Genomic DNA, 21,962 nt, shown 5'->3' with positions numbered 1-21,962 from the left:
TAATATTTACCAAAAAACAAATAAAACTTTAGATTTATTTAAATGATTTTACCTAAAATTTTGTCACTAATTAAACTCTGTCTCTACTAAAAATACAAAAATTAGCGGGTGTGGTGGCGGGCACCTGTAATCCTAGCTACTCGGGAGATTGAGACAGAAAATTGCTTGAACCAGTGAGGCGGAGGTTGTAGTGAGCTGAGATCGCGCCATTGCACTCCAGCCTGGGTGACAGAGCAAGACTGTCTGAAAAGAAAAAAAGGCCGGGTGCGGTGGCTCACACCTGTAATCCCAACACTTCGGGAGGCCGAGGCGGGCGGATCACAATGTCAGGATATCAAGACCATCCTGGCCAAAATGGTGAAACCCTGTCTCTACTCAAAATATAAAAATTAGCTGGGCATGGCGTTGCGCACCTGTAGTCCCAGGTACTTGGGAGGTTGAGGCAGGAGAATTGCTTGAACCTGGGAGGCAGAGGTTGTAGTGAGCTGAGATCGCACCACTACACTCCAGGCTAGGCGACAGAGTGAGAATCCGTCTCAATAAATAAATAAATAAATAAATAAATAAATAAATAAATAAAAATGTTGTCACTAATTATATTTTACATCTTACAAGAAGGTAAATCTTTTGAAAAAAGTGCAAAAGATTTAATGTATTGCTTCTTAATTTAATTTATATTTTTATTAAAACATTCAAACTTTCTACATTTTGAATATAATTAAATTTTGCTTTTAATCCTTTTTGATCATTATTTCTGATAGAACACAATTACATAAAAATCTTGATTAAACAGCATACATGGTAATTTTGCTGAAATGAAAGCAAATTTTCATGGGCTAAATACATAGGAAATGTATTAACTATAGAAGTCTTTATTACTCATCCAAAACCATCAGCCAATCAATAGGACACCTGGACAGGTATGATAATAAGTAAATGCAATCAGATTTTGCCAATTTTCAGCTATATAAAGACGTTTTTATTTTGCCATTATAAATGTTTACTCGCCAATATTGAGAGTTATAGCATATCCTAGTTAATAATGTGTTAAGTTGATTTATAACTTTTAAATATTTATACCTACAGCAGTGAGTCCATCTGTACTCTTTCTCAGGCTCCATAAATCTTAGGGATGGGCTTCCTGCCAACCTGCTGAAGCCAGTATTATAGTGAGGGAATACAAGAAATAAACAGGTAACCAAACAGACAAATCAGGTCATTTCAAGTAGGGATAATGGCTATGAAGAAAATACCAGCTTGGTATATCTGACGGACAGAAAGGATCCCTTGTGATTGGAGTGGAGTAAATGCCAAGATCAATCCTACCTGGGATGACTGCAATTTTTTCAAGACTTCTCCTTCAGATATCAGTTTAAATTCAAGTTTCAGCTTAAATTTAGGTCTCAGTTTAAAGGTCGCTAACAACTCAAACTAATGACACCTTCTAGTCACTCCTATTATATGGCTTTGTATTATTGTCATCAAGCACTTATCACATTTCCTGGTTGTTTTCGGTGTATCTGTTTGTGTATTGCCTCTCTGCTGGAATGCAAGTTACACAAGAGCAAAGACCTCAGTCTTTTTTTTTTTTTTTTTTTTTGAGACTGAGTCTCACTCTGTCGCCCAGGCTGGAATGCAGTGGCATGATCTCGGCTCACTGCAAGCTCCGCCTCACGGGTTCACGCCATTCTCCTGCCTCAGCCTCCCGAGTAGCTTGGACTACAGGCCCCGCAACCATACCTGGCTAATTTTTTGTTGTTTTTAGTAGAGACGGGGTTTCACCGAAAGACCTCAGTCTCTTGTTCACCCTATACCCTCAGCCTGTCATAAGTACACATGGAATGAATCAAGGTATCTCTACTCTGGGTTAAAAGGGGTGGTAGGGTAGGAGAGGGAGAATATCCTTTTAAAAAACTCATTCAAATCATTCTTACAAATTTGCTTTTTTTAAGGTAGAGTCCGTGCCATGAACAGTGATTGAAATGAGGAATAGAATTGACCACTCTACTGTGAGAACTCCGCCGCCAGTCAGAACAAGAGAATGTATGGTTAAAGCGTCGTCTCTGAAAACAATGCTTTTCCTTCTATCAAGAAATACATGTCAATCATGGCTAAAATTATGGATTTAATAATTGTAAATAGCAAAAGCCATGAAAAGGATTATTAGGTAGGAGAATTGCAGAGCTACCTATGATCTATAACTGGTATTTTAAATTCAAAAACAAGAGAAATGAAGTTTGTTCTCATCCTCAATTGAATAATCTGTGAGACAGGCACATAATTAGAAAGTTCGAGGATGTAATAATCAGAACAAATCCAAATAATTCTTTTAAAATGAATAAAAATATATAATTCAAGATTATTACATTTTTTAAAACCAAAGCTTTTTTTAAAAAATTACATTTATGAACATCTAATTTGTTTTCCTTTTTACTTTTCAAAGTAAAATTCGGCATGGCACTATATGCCATCACAGCTGACATAGAAAGGACTGAGTCAACTCTTTGTAGCACTTTTTAAAGTTTCACTTTGATAAAGCTTTGAAAAAATATATAGGGTTTTTTTTAAGCAAGAAAAGCAAATTATCTTATCAATAAAACAAACCTGGTGTTCATTTCTTATAAAGTGCCGAAAGCTGATTGCTTCTGTAAAGGTAAAATTCCTGTGACACGTTAGAAGGAAAAAAAAAATCCTTTGAGAGATCTGTTTGTAAGAATGAAATAGGTACTACTAGAATTTTCATGTTATTCTCTGCAAGGCACTTAACACCACATGGAAAGAAGATTATTAACGATCAGTAGAAATACTAATTATTGAAGAAAATATTTAGTTGTTTTAAATGCTTTTAAAGCAAACCAACAACAAAAGACTGTAAATGGAAGAGAATCTGCATGACGTATAGAAAACCAGGGCCTCCAGATTTGTAGCTGTGTTTCCAACATTCTCCAGGGAAGGCAGTTACAGAAAGGCTTGACTCCCTGGCCCCGGAGAGCTCTTCAGAGAAGTTAACGCATCCAGAAAAGATAGAGCAACCGATCTCACTCCGTCTGGAAGACGTCAGTTCATCCTAGTTTTAGCGCGTACCACAGTATTTTGGAAACAGATTAGGTATATTCATACATAAGGATACTGTCTCTTCCGCAACACTAATTTGTAGTAATGCCAAGAAGACCAGTGGTTGCAGGAATCTTCGCGAACAGTCAAGAGACAACTTTTAGAGGCGATGGAAACTTTGTGATTTTGACTGGGGAGGTACATTACACCTATACATGCATTTGCTAAAAGTCATCAAACTCTTCCACTGAAGTGGGTGCAACTATTGTTTGTAAATTGTACCTCAACAGGATTCGAATTATTTATTTATTTATTTATTGAGACAGTCTCGCTCTGTGGAGTGCAGTGGTGCAATCTTGGCTCACTGCAACCTCGGACTCCCGGGTTCCAGCGATTCTTCTGCCTCAGCCTTCCTAATAGCTGGGATTACAGGCGCCCGCCACCACGTCCGGTTAATTCTTTTATTTTTAGTAGAGACGGGATTTCTCTATGTTGCCCAGGCTGGTCTCGAACTCCTGACCTCAGGTGATCAGTCCGCCTCAGCTTCCCAAAGTGCTGGGATTACAGGCGTGAGCCACCGCGCCCGGCTAGGATTCGTTTTGAAAGAAAAAAATATATGCCTAGTACCCCCTCGAGAATGGAAACCAAGAGGAGTAACAAGATCTCCCCCAAGCTCTGGGGCGGTGGAGCCCAGCATTCATAGATTGGTTTGTACTAGCAGCAGAAGCTCATCTCACGACAAACTCGGCCTCTTCCCACTTTGTAGAATAAGGAACAAGCTCAGAGAGATGAAATAATTTGGTGGCGTTCACCCGGTCGACAGGCGCCAGCGCCAGGATTTGAACCCAAACCACGAGACTTCACAACCAGTGGCTTTCAGCACTACGCGGTGCCGCTGGCATCTAGTAAAGGCTGGATCACTATATACTGAATGAATGATTCCGGCTACGGATCCTTAAAGCCCACAGAAGGCCCATCCAGAGACCGAAAGCTTCAGACATGAGCCGCAGCGCAGAAGGCTAGACTGGAGCTACGGAGGCGACGCTAAGACTTGAGCCTGAGTTCGGCGGGAAGAGAGGCTGGCTGAGGGGCGGGCTGAGCGGGGGGCGGGCTGAGGGGGCGGGCTTTCGTCTCGGGAGGCGGAGCTGTCTTGAACCTCTTCACTTGCCGTAGTGCCTGCAGCCGGAAGCTGCTCTACAGCGTGTTCTAGGTTTCCGGGTGAGGGTACGGTTCCTGGGTACCATGTGGGAGCTGCTGTGAAGAGTTGTTGCATTCCAAGATATACCCAAATTCCCAGTTCCGGGTAAGGAGGAGCACAGAGCCGCTTGATGTGGCTGCGGATGGGGGCGGCATACTGAAGGAGGGTAAGAGTTTTCCGGATATCTGCGGAACCAGGTTTGAAGGAAAATCTTGGCGCAGTCGCCGGTACTGTAATTAGTTGTTAGCGCTGTTGCCATCGTCTTTGCCTCTCCCGGGGTCCACAAATCTCAGGACAGCCGTGTTGTGTGTCCATGACGACTCTGAGTGCAGAGGAAAATTGTTTGTTTACGAGGCGCCTCATAGTTTCATAGAAATTTCTCAAAGTAGTTATGTTTTTTTAGCCTGTGTCATTAAAACTCCGCTGGCGTGAAAGATGACGTCCTTAGCCCAGCAGCTCCAACGACTCGCCCTCCCTCAAAGTGACGCCAGCCTCTTGTCTAGAGATGAAGTTGCCTCTCTCTTGTTTGACCCTAAGGAAGCGGCCACCATCGACAGAGACACCGCCTTTGCCATAGGTGAGCCATCTTTTAACTTAGAAAAGCTCTTTGAAGCGTTTTCTGGATGTTACTTTTTTGTTTGTCTGTTTTCTTGTTTTCTCTTCTGCGTTGTCCTCTTCCTTAGCATTTTCTAACATGTTGACGTATATTTTAAGGGAAAGAGAACATAAGAGCCAGGTGCTTGGTTCTTGAAATGTTTCTGAGTAGTGGTGTCTGGATTTCACAGATGAAACGAGGTTAAGAGAGGTCAACTAATATGTCAGAAAGAAGAACAGCTAAAAGGGGATGGAGGCAGTGACTGAGAGGAGAAGTCCTTTCAGAGACTGGCCTAGTTATTGTAGGGGATAGCCAAAAAAAAAAAAAGGCAATGTTCCCTGCCACGAAGTGCTTTCTGTTCTAGTAGATGAGCTGGGATTTACTCTATATGTTAAAAACTAGAAATCAGTGTTTGGGATTGTATTATAAATTATATGTACCTAAAGAATTCAGAGACTTCTTAGGGGTAAGTAAAAAGAGGTGTGAGATGAGTTTGTTTGCAAAGAATTGTTAAATAAACTGGCTTTTTTTTGAAATTTAGGATGCACTGGCCTGGAAGAGTTGCTTGGAATTGATCCTTCCTTTGAGCAGTTTGAAGCACCATTGTTCAGTCAGCTAGCAAAAACCTTGGAGCGAAGCGTTCAGACCAAAGCAGTAAACAAACAGCTGGACGAAAACATTTCATTATTCCTTATTCACTTGTCGCCTTACTTCCTCCTTAAGCCGGCACAGAAGTGTCTGGAGTGGTTGATTCACAGGTAGCTAATAGAATTACAGAAATAACTATGGGCTAATCACTTTGGTCTTTTAAAAAATGAAGTAGTTGAGAACACTTATCAAGTGGAAGCTGTAAAATTAGGTATATTAAGAGATTGATACAGTGTCCATTGTGTGAGATGAGCATGCTCTTCTGCCTTTAAATTCTTTTTTGTTAATAGTGAAAAGTAGAACTACTGATGATTTTGAGTAAATAGTCTAACCTCATTTGTTCTTTTTTTTTTTTTTTTTTTGAGATAGAGTCTTGCTCTGTCACTCGGGCTGGCGTACAATAGCGAAATCTTGGCTCACTGAAACCTCTGCCTTCTGGGTTCAAGCAATTCTCCCACTTCAGCCTCCCAAGTAGCTGGGATTACATTCACCTGCCATAATGCCTGTCTATGTTTTGTGTTTTTGTAGAGATGGGGTTTCACCATGTCAGCCAGGCTGGTCTTGAACCCCTGACCTCAGGTGATCCACCAGCCTCAACCTCCCAAAGTACTGGGATTACAGGCGTGAGCCACCTCTCCCAGCCTAACCTCATTAGTTCTGAGGAGCCCATGTCACTTTGCCATTACAGCTTGTTCCTGTACACTTGGGGCAATGAGTATTAAGCTTCTTTCTTGGCAAAATAACAAAATGGTTGGGGAAGCAGACAATGTTATCCTCTGAAATACCATTACTTGAGAAAAACAGTGGTAGCTAATGTGTTTTGAGCATTTATACACCAGGCCCTGCCAAGCACTTTACCTGCATTATATCATTTAATTCTCACAGCATTCCTCTGGTGAGATTACTTGTATTATCCTTGTTTTACAGTTGAGAAAACTGAGGCTTAGAGGGGTTACGTTACTTGAGTCACACAGCTAGTAAATGGCAGAGCTAGGATACAACTGAAGTTCATTTCCAAGGTCTGATCTTTTATCTGCTTTGGGAATTGTCTCAGTAAGTTTCCTCGGTTTATGTTCTCACGTATTGGTATCACATCACAGCATACACATTTTTGTTTTGTTTATTCTCCCATTATGTATGTCTTTTTTTTTTTTGGAGATAGTCTTGCACTGTCGCCCAGGCTGGACTGCAGTGGCATGATCTCAGCTCACTGCAACCTCCGTCTCCCAGGTTCAAGCGATTCTCCTGCCTCAGCCTCCCAAGCAGCTGGGATTACAGGCGCCCACCACCAAGCCCAGCTAATTTTTTGTGTTTTTTGTCTTAAAGGTGGGGTTTCACCATGTTGGCCAGGCGGGTCTCAAACTCCTGACCTCATGATCCACCCACCTCAGCCTCCCAAAGTGCTGGTGTGAGCCACTGCAGCCACTGCGCATGGCTGTCTTTTTTATTTTTACTTTTTTTGAGTGTCGGGATTTCACTCTGTCACCCAGGCTGGAGTGCAGTGGTGTGATCATGGCCTACTTGACCTCCAGGGCTCAAATTATCCTCCAATCTCAGCCACCCAAGTAGCTGGGATTACAAACATGCGCCACCATGCCCAGCTAGTTTTTTTTTTTTTTTTTTTTTTTTTTTTCATTTTTTGTAGAGACAGTATCTCAGTTTGTTGCCCAGGCTGGTCTGGAACTCTGGCCTCAAGCGATCCTCCTGCCTCATCGGCCTCCCAAAGTGCTGAGGTTACAGGCATGAGCCACCACACCCAGTCCACCTTACATGTTTTAAAAGTAGATTTCTATTCCATTAATTGGAGACATGGGCTGGCCAGCATGGTAAAACCTGTCTCTATGAAAAAGACAAAAATTAGCTGGGTACAGTGGTGAGCACTTGTAATTCCAGCTACTTGGGAGGCTGAGGCAGGAGAATTAACTTGAATTCAGGAGACGAATTTTGCAGTGAGCTGAGATTGCGCCACTGCACTCCAGCCTGGGTAACAGAGGGAGAGTCCGTATCAAAAAAAAACCAAAAAATGGAGACATGGGGATAAACTAATATTTTTTTCAAGAAGCAAGTGAGTCATCAAGAAAATATAATTTTAACTTGGGTCTTCTGATTGTCAGAACATTAGGGCAGTCAGACAAAAAAGAATATTTAAAAGTCTGTAATATTTCTCTCTGTTTTTTAGCACTTAATTTTACCCCCAAATAGATCATTAATGTAAGGAATACTTATCCTTTTTGCATTTGATTTTTCATTTTATTTCTTAAGATAACTTATTTATTTATTCAGCAAATACTAAGTTCAGTACACAGGTAAGTACATTGCCCTTGATTACTGTTTTGAAATAAATGCCGTAATAAAGGATTAAGCACAGTTTTTGGATGTAGTTCTGCCTGGAATAGTTGAAGAAAGCTTCATGGAAAAAGTAACGGCTTGGATAGTGCTAAAATTGTATGTCAGACTAATATGCTGGGTTCAGTGGCTCACACCTGTAATCCCAGCACTTTGGGAGGCTGAGGTGGGTGGATTGTCCAAGCTCAGGAGTTGGAGACCAGCCTGGGCAACATGATGAAACCCCATCTCTACTAAAGTAAAAAAAAAAAAAATTAGCTGGGCATGGTGGTGTACACTTGTAGTCCCAGCTACTTGGGAGGCTGAGGCAGGAGAATTGCTTGAACTCGGGAGGTGGAGGTTGCAGTGAGCTGGGATTGTGGCGCTGCACTCTAGCCTGAGCACCAGCATGATTCCCTCTCGAAAAAAAGAAAAAGTGGTTGAGAGATTAGTCTGGGCAACACAGGGAGACTTGGTCTCTATATGGCGATAAAAAATTAGCCAGCTGCGCTGGTGCTCACCTGTGGTCTCAGCTCCTCAAGAGACCTAGGTAGGAGGACCACTTGAGCCTGGGAGGTCAAGGCTGCAGTAAGCCATGATCGCGCCACTGCACTCCAACCTGGGTGGCAGAGCAAGACTCTATTTCAAAAAAATAAATAAAAACTTTAAAGCTGAGAGAAAGTTAATGGGATGTAGATTTTGATGTTGAATATTCAAAGATATTGCATAGGAATTGGCTGGACCATGTTGAAGGATATGTGAATGCAAAATTGAGGACTTTTTAAATGCTCTGTGTCTTGCTTATAATTGTGTGATTTTTACTGCTACTCATTCTAGGTTGTTTTAGCTCATTAATACACAGTTTGAGCATGTGAGGAAATAGGTGCTTATTATTAAGTTTTGTATCCAGCTGGACTGTTTGCTTTTTTTCCCCAGGTTCCATATACATCTCTATAATCAAGATAGCCTCATTGCTTGTGTTCTGCCATACCACGAGACAAGAATATTTGTGCGAGTCATACAGCTTCTAAAAATTAATAATTCAAAGCACAAATGGTTCTGGTTGTTGCCAGTTAAGGTATGATTGCTGAATGACACATGTCTGTAATCATCACAGATCTTGATAAAGGGATTTAATTAGGAAAAAATAAGTCAGTGCTCCTGGGGATACTCCAGATAATTACCTCCATCATTTTTATTTCCTAACTTCCAATTGAAACTATTATTAATGTTAATAATATTTAGTGGCCGGGCGCGGTGGCTCAAGCCTGTAATCCCAGCACTTTGGGAGGCTGAGACGGGCGGATCACGAGGTCAGGAGATCGAGACCATCCTGGCTAATACGGTGAAACCCCGTCTCTACTAAAAAATACAAAAAAAACTAGCCAGGCGAGGTGGCGGGCGCCTGTAGTCCCAGCTACTCCGGAGGCTGAGGCAGGAGAATGGTGTAAACCCAGGAGGCGGAGCTTGCAGTGAGCTGAGATCTGGCCTCTGCACTCCAGCCTGGGCGACAGAGCGAGACTCGGTCTCAAAAAAAAAAATAATAATAATAATAATAATATTTAGTATCTGACGTCAGGCTAGGCAATGTACATTATATTATCTTGGATTATCACAAAACTTCATTTTTACAGATGAGGACAGGCTGCTTGCCAAAGTTCACATAACTAAAAAGTGGCAGAGTTGAGATTTGAACACCCAGTCTGATTCCAGAGCCTGTGCCTTTCTGTTGTACCATGCTGTTTGGCATTTTAAATTTTGGAACTGAGAACTTGAAGACGAACAAAGGCAGAAAATACTTACAAAAATGAAAAGGATAAAGATAACTTCAGGGGCTTCAATAATTTCTTAAAGTTGTGAGGAAGATGCTAGTAATTAATTTACAGACGAATAAAAGGATGCTTGTGTAACAGGAAGGGTCTGGGTAAGAAAAGACAGCATGATACTGTAGGCAAACCAACTGACTGACCTTTAGCACTTTGCAGCATATGGTGGAGGAAAGTAGACGTATGTTAGCAGGAACTTTGCTGCGTGCTGAGCATGGTGATCCAGGGTAGGAGAGGAGGCACATTGGGATGAGAGTAAGCTAACAGATCATGGGGCTGTGCACATTTGGCTGATGATGGTAGTGGGGTCAGTGTTCAGAATTAGTAAGACAGGAGGAATGAGGACTCTTTAATTAGAAGGATAATTTAAGAATCTGAATGTAAAGCACTTTAAAGAACATTGGAGAAGGCCAGCCTTTGATAAAGCTCTTAAACTGCGCTTCCCAACATTCACTCTGCCCATAGCATCAAAATTATTCTTCCTCTGATCTACCCTTGGACCTTGCTGCTCCCTAGGCATTCTTAATCCAGGTATCCAAATTCCACTCACCTACTAAAGTTCACTTAAAATTCTCCTTTCACTTAATATTTGTTGAGCATCTATTACATACCATGTACAATGCTAGATGGTGGGAATAGTGGTATAAGTTGTCCAGGTTCCTCATCTATTTCTGTTCTCAGCGTTATTGTAAAGCAATGACAGAAGCATATCATATTGGCTCAGAAACCATATCGAACCAGTAAAATTACTGAGAATCTAGAGCATCCAGATTTTGGTAAATACCTTTCAAAATATGACATATGATAAGCAAACATTTTTCACTAAATACCTCTGCCCTCTTTGCTGACCTTCTCTTTTGAATTTCTAAGTTTACATGATTTTATGTGTTAATTTCATCACCAACACCAGTTATAAGGAGTGATTATATTTTTAATTTATGAATTGGAGCAGTATGAAGACATCACTAGGGTAAATACTTTTAAATAAGGATCAGTTGATGAATGTCGCTAATAGTTTGTTCTTTCTGTCAATAACAGCAATCTGGAGTGCCCTTAGCTAAAGGAACTTTGATTACCCACTGCTACAAAGATCTTGGATTCATGGATTTCATTTGTAGTTTGGTGGCAAAATCTGTGAAGGTGAGCAGTCTTGTTTCATGAGTATATAATTGTATGAAAAGATTGCCTGCTTTGAATGAAGAAAACATACTAAAGCATACGCTAATAACAGTGGTACTTTGGATAAATTTATTTTGTTAAATGGTCTGGTGTTTTGAAGCAGGAGTAGTTTGAGAGTCCGTGGTTTGTTTTTTTGTTTGTTTGTTTTTTTTAAGAATCAATCTTTTATCACCAAAGGTGTTTTTCTACAAAAATAAATGCCTATTCCTTGCCAGATTCTAGTTACAGTGACTATTCAAAGAGACTTCTAGAAATGTCAGGAATATTCAACCTGGGAAAGCTGTTTAAAAAATTATAAGGCCGGCCGGGCGCGGTGGCTCAAACCTGTAATCCCAGCACTTTGGGAGGCCGAGACGGGCGGATCACGAGGTCAGGAGATCGAGACCATCCTGGCTAACACGGTGAAACCCCGTCTCTACTGAAAAAAAATACAAAAAACTAGCCGGGCGAGGTGGCGGGCGCCTGTAGTCACATCTACTCCGGAGGCTGAGGCAGGAGAATGACGTAAACCCGGGAGGCGGAGCTTGCAGTGAGCTGAGATCCGGCCACTGCACTCCAGCCTGGGCGGCAGAGCGAGACTCTGTCTTAAAAAAAAAAAAAAAAAAAAAAAATTATAAGGCCAGGCGCGGTGGCTCACGCCTGTAATCCCAGCACTTTGGGAGGCTGAGGCAGGCAGATCCCTTGACGTCAGGAGTTTGAGACCAGCCTGGCCAACCAACATGGTGAAACACCGTCTCTACTAAAAATACGAAAATAAACTGGGCATGGTGACGCATGCCTGTAATCCCGGCTATTCAGGAGGCTGAGGCAGGAGAATTGCTTGAACCTGGGAGGTGGAGGTTGCAGTGAGCCAAGATTGTGCCACTGTACTGCAACCTGGGTGACATAGCAAGACTCCTTCTCAAAAAAAATTTTTTTTAAATTAAAATGTTAGGAATATCATTAGGCAGTTAATTCTTGTCACATTGTGTATTTATTCATTGTCGCATATGGTAGTTCAGGAGAACTGTAAATATTTATTTGGCCTTTCACTTTTTTCTGGAGACATGGTCTTGCTCTGTCGCCCAGGCTAGAGTACAGTGGTGCCATCATAGTTCAGCCTCGAACTCCTGGCCTCAAGCAATCCTTCTACCTCCCTTTCACTGTTAAATGTGTTTTGTTTGTGTTCCTTGTTTCAGGTTTTTGCTGAGTCCCCGGGCAGCTCAGCTCAGTTGAGGGTGCTCTTGGCTTTCTATGCTTCCACCATAGTGTCGGCACTGGTCGCTGCAGAGGATGTATCAGACAATATCATCGCCAAACTATTCCCCTATATCCAAAAGGTTGGCACTGCTGATGTGTTAAGTAGATTATTTTGTACTTAAAGGAATTTTCTTGCTTTCGAAAGTTTTTTTAGATTTAAGTGTTTTTAAATGGACAGTTTATTTCAGATGGTTGATGAGATTTAGCCTTTAGGTTGAAAATATGACACTTTTTTATTGGAAACTCACCAGACTGGGACCTTAATCAGGACTCTTAAGAATAAACATTGGCTGTCTGGCCCTGCCGCTATCTCCTAGATTGATTTCCATAGCAGTCTTTGTACCTCACTGGAAGACGGATGGAGCAGACAGTCTCTTCGGGGCGTAAGCAGCCGCTCAGCATTCTTTGTGCACTGGCTCCTGCCTCTCAGCGTTTCTCCTTCCCAAATGCCTTGTTACCTGCTACCTTCCCAGGTGCCTCATGGAGGGAGGTACTGCTTTCACTTCCCACAGTGTCCCAACTTGTTATCTTTCATCAGATTTGTTTCTTCCATTAGTGATCTGATTGAGGTCTCCCTCTCATAAGTAGTATTTTATGTATAAAAGAAGAGCTTACCGGCTCCTGTTAGGACATACGGTAGATGTTTGAGTTGGGAAATTTTCTGAGATCCTTTTTCTTGTCCAACAGACTTGTCTCATCTCTGTATCCACTCTGAAAAAGGGGTCAGCTCCTTTATTGTTTACGTCTGAAGAGTGATTGACTATGCATTAGGTTGTATTAATCTCTTACGACATTTCTAATTTGTCAGATTAACATTTAAAGTAGCAGAAAATAATACGGTTTATCATTTTTCCTTATATTTAAAAAATATTTAGGGATTGAAATCATCTTTACCAGATTACAGAGCTGCAACATACATGATAATATGTCAAATTTCTGTGAAAGTGACCATGGAAGATACCTTTGTGAATTCATTGGCGTCACAGATCATCAAAACATTGACCAAGATTCCCTCTTTGATCAAGGATGGATTAAGTTGCCTGATAGTGCTCCTGCAGAGACAGAAGCCAGAGAGCCTTGGGAAAAAGTATGTACCATTGAATTGAGAAATGGTGGTAGTCAGAGGTGAATAAAATTATTTTGAATAATATTTTTTGTAAGATAAGTGATTATGTATATTTGTTTATATTGTCACTCGCTGTCTGACTTGTAAAGTCAACACGATATGTACTTTTGCTTCTTTAAAGGCCATTCCCTCACTTATGTAGTGTTCCCGATCTTACTACAATACTTCATGGGATTTCTGAAACTTATGATGTCAGTCCTCTTCTACGTTACATGCTTCCCCATCTGGTTGTCTCCATCATTCATCATGTTACAGGTATGTGGTTTTGTATTTGTTGTCCAGAAAATTTCTAAGATTTGATCTTAAAATAGTAACCATATCCTGGTTAACAGCTTTAAAATATTTAAAATTTCTGTTTTCCAGTTGTTCTTGTGTAACTTGTCTATTTCTTAAGTGAGAAACATTTGGGATGGGGAGCAGGTTGGTTGAAGAGAGATCCTTATTAAATGAGTGATTTCTTAGAATTCTACTTTTTTTTTCAGATCTGTGTTCTTAAATACTTAGATAGTCTCTACATGAAAAAGACTAGAATAATTTTAAAATTCATTACTGAGTAAACCTTTGCCTTCTCATTTAGATATTTAATGAATAGTGATTCATTTACAATGAATATCTCATCCAGTTGCCAAAAAAGTCTTTTCCCTATAGTAATTAAAAATATAAGACCAAGAAAATTTTTATACATAAAAATCCAAATTATGAAACAAAGCAAAAAATAATAATTAGAGGGCCAGGTGGCTCAAACCTGTAATCCTAGCACTTTGAGAAACTGAGATGGGCAGATCATGGCAAAACCCTGTCTCTACAAAAATGTACAAAAATTAGCCGGGCATGGTGACATGCAACTGTGGTCCCAGCTGCTCGGGAGACTGAGGTGGGAGATCACCTGAGCCCAGGGAGTTCAAGGCTACAGGGAGCTGTGTTTGCGCCACTGCAGTTCAGCCTGGGCGACAGAGCGAGACTCTATCTCAAAAATAATAATAATAATAATTAGAAATTGATTGTTTGCGTTACGTCTTTTAATAAATACAAAAAGACTAGGAAGAAACACTAGGTTCTGTTGCTACTTGGAGAATCCTAAGAAAGACTTCTCTAAACTTATGTTGGTCTACTGGAAAATGAGGTTTTCATAACCAAATCTTGGTTTAAACACGCATTTTAGAAAAGTGACTAGCAAAATGAAAATGTATTCTTCCTATTCTGAAGGTAATGAGTAATGTCCCATTCTTGAAAGCAAGGGCTAAGATCAGATTCATACGTTTATTATAAATCTGAAATAGATGACCGCTCTTGGTTCAGTAAGGGGGTAGGTACTGAGATGAAAGTCTAGCCTGTTTTTAGAGATAGTTGTTTGGGACCATCACAACTAATTTGTAATGTTACCTGGGGAAAGACTAATTTTGGACTTTTGTTTTAGTATCGTTATAAGCATGATAGTACTTGTTAAAAATAGAGAATTTCAGATAAAAGAAAAATGAAGGTGATCTATACAGAAAAGCTTTGAAAAGTATAAATGACTAAATAAGTGGAATGCACTTCTGGAAATAGATAAAAAGCTGGATATCAGTGTGTTTTATTCTGAGAAAGATTTTCTGCTATAAGTGAATTTAATAATGTTAGCTTGCAAAATAAATTTTTCCCGACACAATTTTAATTTTTACGTATTAAGGAGAAGAAACTGAAGGAATGGATGGTCAAATCTACAAGAGACACTTAGAAGCTATACTTACAAAAATATCACTGAAGAACAACTTAGACCATTTGTTGGCTAGGTAAGCTATTATTTTTGACATGCTTTTGATTTCCATTTTTGTGACTCAGTATTATTTTCAAGATTGGTTAGAAATTTCCCAGTATTCCTTTTTAATGTATATCTTGTTTTGTCTGTATCATTTCGTTAACTATTAAGTACTTAATCCAGTAACTGGCAGCATTAAAAGCAAAAGCAATTTTTCTTGCATGTCTTTAGTGCTTCTAGATGAAAATGGAAAGTTAGTGGTTAAGCTAAATTTGGGTAATAACTAAACACAGGTTTTGGCCATTTGAAGTTTTATATTAGTAAATGGACCATAATATCTGAAATAACACATCACAATTAGAACGCCGTAAATGTCATTTAGAAACAATATTGAAGGTAGGCGTAGAGTAAGGATTATTTCATTGCTCTAAAGATAATTCAGTCTTTTTTTTTTTTTTTTCTTAATGGGCAACTTGATGCAGTGAAAAGATGTAGGCGCTGCAGTCAGACATAGGTGTAATTCTGCCCTTACCACTTCCAGGACTATAGTAAGTTTTGGAGGTGCGAGTGGATGTGGCTTTGCCATTTTGTGGCATCAAGAGGGTGCCTATGTGTTGGTGTGCATCATTCATGCCCCTTTGCTCAGAGGGTTGGTTTGTGAATTAAAGGAGAGTATATACATGTAGTAATGTTGAGAGCATAGGCTCTAGAATCAGACTGGGGCTTAAAGTGTGAAACCCCACTCTGTGGCACAGAAGGGCTCACTGAGTGTTGCCTTTTGTTGCTGTACTCATGAGCAAATTGGAAGACTTTTGCCCTAGTTTCTTTTCCTTTTTTTTTTTTTTTTCTTTTGAGATGGAGTTTTGCTCTTATTGCCCGGGCTGGAGTGCAGTGGCACGATCTCAGCTCACTGCAACCTTTGCCTCCCAGGTTCAAGCAATTTGCCTGCCTCAGCCTCCCTAGTAGCTGGGATTACAGGCATGTGCCACCACGCCCGACTAATTTTGTGTTTTTAGTAGAGACGAGGTTTCTCCTTGTTGGTCAGGCTGATCTCAAACTCCTGACCTCAGGTGATCCGCCTGCCTCGGCCTCCCAAAGTACTGGGATTACAGGCGTGAGCCACCACAGTTTTAAATAGCAATGTAGTCTTGCTGTGTTGTCCAGACAGGTCTCGAACTCCTGAACTTAAACAGTCCTCCTGCCCTGGCCTCTGAAAGTGCAGGGATTGTAATGCCAGTGGTGTGAACCACTACACCAAGCCCCTAGTTTCTTTATCTGTAAAATAAGTGTTAAATTATACCTTTTATAAGTATGACAATTAGAGATAATATTTCTAAAGCACTTAGAATATAGTAGGTACTCAATAAATAGTAACTCTTACGTATGCTGATATTTCTGTGGTTTTTTTTTTTACAGCCTTCTATTTGAAGAGTATATTTCATATAGTTCACAGGAAGAAATGGATTCTAATAAAGTGTCTTTGCTTAATGAACAATTTCTTCCACTCATTAGGCTTTTAGAAAGCAAGTAAGTTATGCATGTATGTTTATGCTCTTCTAAAGTACTTCCTGTTCTATAAAGATATGATTCACAAGTCACATCTTAATATACTGAATTGTACAGAGACTGTCCTTTTTTAAATTTTTTCTTCAAGGAGGGTCGAGTATCGGAATTAAAAATATTTGAAATATAAGAGGAAATAGTGACTGTGGGGGGGCTATGGAGAGTATAATTTTTTATAGAGAGACTGTTTGGTTACTGGAGTAGTTATAGTAACAAATTTGACCAATATCATTTGGTTTTGCATACAACATTTGTTAAAATTCAAGTCATAGTCTCAGTAATTTTTAAAATTTTATGTCTTTCCTTTATATACATATGGTGTATGAGATGAATAAATTTATTAAGAATAATGAATTCACTCTTTAATTGCTTCCCAGATACCCCAGAACGTTAGATGTTGTATTAGAGGAACACTTAAAGGAAATTGCAGATTTGAAGAAACAAGAGCTTTTTCATCAGTTCGTTTCTCTTTCTACAAGTGGAGGAAAGTATCAGGTATGTTGTTCTCCAAAGGAATTATGACAATTTGGGGTACATTTGTATCGTTATGTGAAGAGATCCAGAAGGAAATTTGCCAGTTTTTTCCATCGTGTGGAAAATTTTACAGAGATGACCTTATAGTTTGCCTAGTTGCCGGAAGTACGGCTCTGAGGCAGGAATAGACTAATTGGAGAAAGGTACAATAATTTGTACATAACCATGAACATGATACTTATTTCAGGAAAAGTATTGTTGGAGAATTTTGTACAGGATATTTATTAAGAATCATCAAAGGATGGCCTCACGTAGGTTTCTGGCATTCTGTCTTTTAGCTAGGTCTGTGCTTTGCAGTGTACCAGACACAAATGGCTATTTATAGTACTGATTAGCAAGGGGGAGATGGGTTCTATTTCATGATCACATTAAAACGAGAAATTTTCTGGTGATTCAAGACTAAAGCGTTTTACTAGAGGTTAGACATTTAAGCAGAAGTTCTTTAATTAGCCTTAAAAACAGATAATTATGAAGAGAAATATGATTGTTTTAGTATTTCTCTTCCATAATTAGACTTTCTAGACTTTCATCTTTGATGGTGTTGCATTTCCGAATCTTAGGTTGATGGGTAGACTTCCTTTTTTGTCTAATTGCATAAGTGAACTAAGGTGTCACTAATTTGAGTGTCACTATTTGTTATCTCATGTAGATGAGTTGCATTCTGTTTTCTGGGAGGTGCTGAAACAGTGATTTATCTTAGGTGCTCTTTCCTTTGGAATCAGATATGCATACAAAATACAAAATTACTTTGTAGAATTACTTCACCAAATTAAACCTACACATAGACACAAATACATGTGAAATCATACCACCAACAATACAAATTTTTTTCATCGGTTGCAACTCATGTAATAATGTTCTAGAAACAAAGATTTTGCGTTTTTTCGTTTGTTTTCTGTAGTTAGATGGTTGTTACTGAAAATGTTGGGCAATTTGGGTTGGTTTTCTTTGGGTTTTATTCTTGATCGTAGACTGTTCAGATTAAGTGAAATAATTTGATAATTGCGTTGAACCCTGTAGTTTTTAGCAGATTCTGATACTTCTTTGATGCTCAGCCTGAATCATCCACTTGCTCCTGTGAGACTTCTGGCCATTAATCATTTGAAAAAGATCATGCAAACATCAAAGGTTTGTTTCGGATTGCTTTTGTGTATGATTTTTTTTTTTTTCTTAATGATGAGCAGTGTAATTCTGAATAAGAAATTGGAGTTACCACCTAGAATTGATAGTGGATAATTGTACAGATGAACTGAATAAACCTCATGAGAGTACTTACTTTAGACTAATATTTAGGACTGTGTGTGCCAGTGGTCCCCATTTTAACAATAACCTAATAACTGCTTTTATGTTTCCACATTGATGGTTATTTGTTTATCTTTAGTGTTTTTCCAACTGGAATTTGTAGATTAATTCACATAGGTTCATTAATTATCTAAGAATGTTTTTAGTTTTGAAATTTGATTTTGGGCTGGTCACAGCAGCTCATGCCTATAATCCCAACACTCTGTGAGAAGGATCACTTGAGCCCAAACGTTTGAGACCAACCTGGGCAACATAGGGATACCCCCTTCTCTATAGGAAAATAAAAAAAAATAAAAAATTAGCCAAGTTTGGTGGCACACGCTTGTGGTCGCAGCTACTTGAGAGGCTGAGGTAGGAGGGTCTCTGGGGCATGAGGTTGAGGCTGCAGTAAGCCACGATCGTGCCACTGCTCTCCAACCTGGGTGACAGGGCAAGACCCTGTTTAAAGAAAAGCCAAGAAATTTGGTTTTGGTAGTCTTAATTTTAGATGAAGGCGTATTTTGGGACATTTGGGTGTTAACTTTTGAACAGTGTTCTGTGATTTGGGTACCTGCAGTTTCATTTGTCTTTAAAATGTAAGTGGCTTCAAATATGTATTGAGGCTGACTTTATTTGTAAATAATTTGGTCTAATTTGCATTTATGCCAAAAGGCATTGGTATGAAGACTTGGTAGTGATACAAATAGAATAGTAGTTTCCAAACTTTAGTCATTCAAGCAGTCCTTTTACAATTTTTGCTAAATTATAAATTGCCACTGATAGTAGTATTGTTTTCTCAAAATTTTTCTTTATTTCAGATGGACTCATTATTTTTTTACATAGCCTTCAGATTGTGGGTGTGAGGTGCTAATTGTATATACATTTTACTACAGTTACTATAATTAAAATAGGAATGCTCCATCTGTGTCATATCTAAAATTATGCACTATGATTTGCATATTTGAGAAATTTCTGGAATAGGGTAAAGCGGTAACAGAGTTGAGTTTCCGTGTAGCACATGGCAGTGTAAACATGCCGACCTCTCGAACTTGTGTCACAGCAATTATAGCCAGATTCGTATTACAAGTAAAATCATATGATCGGTAAAATTTAATTTCAGCTAATTACAGTTAATCACACTAAATTCATCTTCATTTGAATTGCATTGGTTTTATAGTTTTTAGTATTTCCCTTGCAGATTAAAAAAAAATTTTTGTTTTATGTCATCTATATTTTAAGAAGTTATACTTAATTTTAAGTTGATATATAAACAATAAACAATTTAAACAACATTTAGATCTTTGAGAAAGTTTATTTAAAAGTGGCTGATGTAATATTCAGGTTTGAGAAATGTTGCTTTATTTGATCTGGCGTGAATTCTGCTTTTATAAACTGCCAATAGGTTTATTTTGTTGATGTGTTAAATAATTTCATTGAATAATAGTCTTTGTTGTGATAGGAGGATTTTAGTGATGAGAAATTCTTCTGGAATAAAGGGGGAGTCCTGGAATCTTCTGTTTCTGAAGTTGTTCTCATCCTTCCTTTTACTCTTACTGCCTTTCTCTCCCGTTCTCTGGGTTTGGTTAGCTGCATACATTCAGCTTACAGGCTTGAGTATTGTAATTGCAGTTGATGTCTTCCTTTGCATACCATGTTTCATTTGCTTTTCTCCATCCATGACAGGACATAGGTTTTATTCTAAACTCCAGGTTCAGATATATGGCTGCTTATTAGCTCTTGAGGATTTTTTTAAGTGATGGGGTCTTGCTTTGTTATCCAGGCTGGCCTCAAACTCCTGGGCTTAAGCAATCCTCCCACCTTAGCCTCCAGAGTAGCTGGGATTATAGACATGCACCACTGTGCCTGACTAACTTAATCTTTGTGAATTCTATGAATTTTCATTTTTCTCCCAACAGAGTGACCTATGTTTTTTATATTATTTAGTTGCCTGCCACATACTGATAGGATGTATTCAGGTTGGTTAGCAGACCTAGTTTTTTTTCTCTGTGAATGAATAGACATTGTTTTCTTTTATTTGTTATGTTTAAAAAATGATCTCTATTTTTGGCAGACTGGCCTTGTAGTACATGTCCTTATCCTTGTAAAAATTTAGATAATACTAGCTAACTTTTAATAGTACTTACGTGTAAAGCACTGTGCTACAGACTGACATATACTTTTTAATCTTTTAACAACCCTTGGAGGTAGGTATTATTATTAACAAACCTGTTTTATAGGTGAGAATAGTGAGATCCAGAAAGGTTAAGTGACTTGACTAAAGTCACACAGCTAGTAAGTGGTAGAGCTCGAATTTAAATTAGACATTCATACTCTTTAGTCTATACCCTGTCAGTATCTGGGCTCTCACTTTAATAAGATGAACTCCTTAATTACAAAAACTGTATTTGGAGTATACCATATTTACTCTGTTTACTGTATTTTCACTGAAAACTCGAAAAAGATTTTACCAAACAATTATTAATCTCGAAAGGCCTTAGCGATTACCTAGTTCTAGTGTGTTTCAGTCCTCAGCCTGAGCAGAACCTGTGTTAGACTGTTGTTCTGGAGTGTGTTTCACAAAACCCTACTTCCTTTCCAGCGCAAAGCCTTAAGAGATTTTTAGCAACAGCTAAATTAATTTTTTTCTTTTATTGCTCAGGAGGGTGTTGATGAGTCTTTCATAAAAGAAGCTGTTTTAGCCCGATTAGATGATGATAATATGGATGTTGTTTTGTCGGCTATAAGTGCTTTTGAGGTGAGTGAATTTGTCATTTGTTGAGATATACAATTTTGTAAATTTTCTTGCCCTTCTCACATGATTCTCTGCTTGAGACTAGAATATTTTTGGAAATTATTTTTCCATGGGAAATTTGTTCTCTGGAGAGCACAGACTTAAGTCTGGTTAGGAGAAACTCATGGGAATTCACAATGTAATACATTAAATATATATGGAAGTTGTTCAAACAGGAAATGGTTTGTGAATTTTTATATTGCTTTTAACATATTCTCATCAATAGCAAATACCTTGGGACCATTGTCTTATGAATGCCACTTTTGAGAAATACATCTTAAAACTTTTAAGTTGTACTAGGATTCCTGGGAGAAATTCCTTATAATTCATTCTTTTTAAAATTTGCATTTAAAAAGCACCATATATGTTTGAAGCAAGTACAAATCTACTCATGGATATTTTTTCCCTTTAGATTTTCGAAGAACATTTCACTGCAGAAGTGACGATTTCAAATCTTCTGAATCTCTTTCAAAGAGCGGAACTTTCAAAGAATAGAGAATGGTATGTATTCATTTCTCCTTACACTATTTTGAATTGATGAAGTTTTTATATCAAGTTCTTTCTATTTCTTCTTTTTTTTTTCTTTAAGGCTTTGATTACATGACCCCTTTGTTGTGGTAGTAGAACAGATCTTAATGTAATACTTTCTTTCATTATACAGTTAATTAATTTGTGTTTGTGTGTGTTCATTATACTATTCTTGTGTTTGGAATTTCTCTTAATAAAATGCAAAAGGAAATACATAATGGATGAGACTGAATTCTGGGAAGTAAGATGGGAAGGACTTTCTAATTTTCTACTTTATGTGATTTTTACTTTATAATTAAAAACAAATACCAATGTATTAAACAAATTAAAAAATAAG

General features: G+C 38.7%; 1 protein-coding gene across 1 annotated transcript in view; it reads left to right on the top strand.

Annotated features, from left to right (window-relative positions):
- Positions 1 to 4,262: 4,262 nt before the first annotated feature.
- HEATR1 (HEAT repeat containing 1) overlaps positions 4,263 to 21,962 on the top strand; it is a 59,449-nt gene continuing 41,749 nt past the window's right edge. The window contains exons 1-14 of the mRNA XM_010384673.2: positions 4,263 to 4,357; positions 4,656 to 4,829; positions 5,389 to 5,605; positions 8,757 to 8,898; positions 10,685 to 10,786; positions 12,004 to 12,144; positions 12,940 to 13,151; positions 13,312 to 13,445; positions 14,860 to 14,962; positions 16,345 to 16,455; positions 16,869 to 16,986; positions 18,046 to 18,153; positions 20,966 to 21,061; positions 21,510 to 21,598. Of these exons, the coding sequence (XP_010382975.2) occupies positions 4,688 to 4,829; positions 5,389 to 5,605; positions 8,757 to 8,898; positions 10,685 to 10,786; positions 12,004 to 12,144; positions 12,940 to 13,151; positions 13,312 to 13,445; positions 14,860 to 14,962; positions 16,345 to 16,455; positions 16,869 to 16,986; positions 18,046 to 18,153; positions 20,966 to 21,061; positions 21,510 to 21,598 (1,715 nt within the window). The 5' untranslated portion in view covers positions 4,263 to 4,357; positions 4,656 to 4,687. The remainder of the gene's footprint in view (positions 4,358 to 4,655; positions 4,830 to 5,388; positions 5,606 to 8,756; positions 8,899 to 10,684; positions 10,787 to 12,003; positions 12,145 to 12,939; positions 13,152 to 13,311; positions 13,446 to 14,859; positions 14,963 to 16,344; positions 16,456 to 16,868; positions 16,987 to 18,045; positions 18,154 to 20,965; positions 21,062 to 21,509; positions 21,599 to 21,962) is intronic.

Source organism: Rhinopithecus roxellana, chromosome 8 (genome assembly GCF_007565055.1).
Source record: "Rhinopithecus roxellana isolate Shanxi Qingling chromosome 8, ASM756505v1, whole genome shotgun sequence".
Lineage (NCBI taxonomy): Eukaryota > Metazoa > Chordata > Mammalia > Primates > Cercopithecidae > Rhinopithecus > Rhinopithecus roxellana.
Note: the sequence above shows the minus strand (reverse complement) of the source record. Positions and strands in the feature narration are given on the sequence as shown.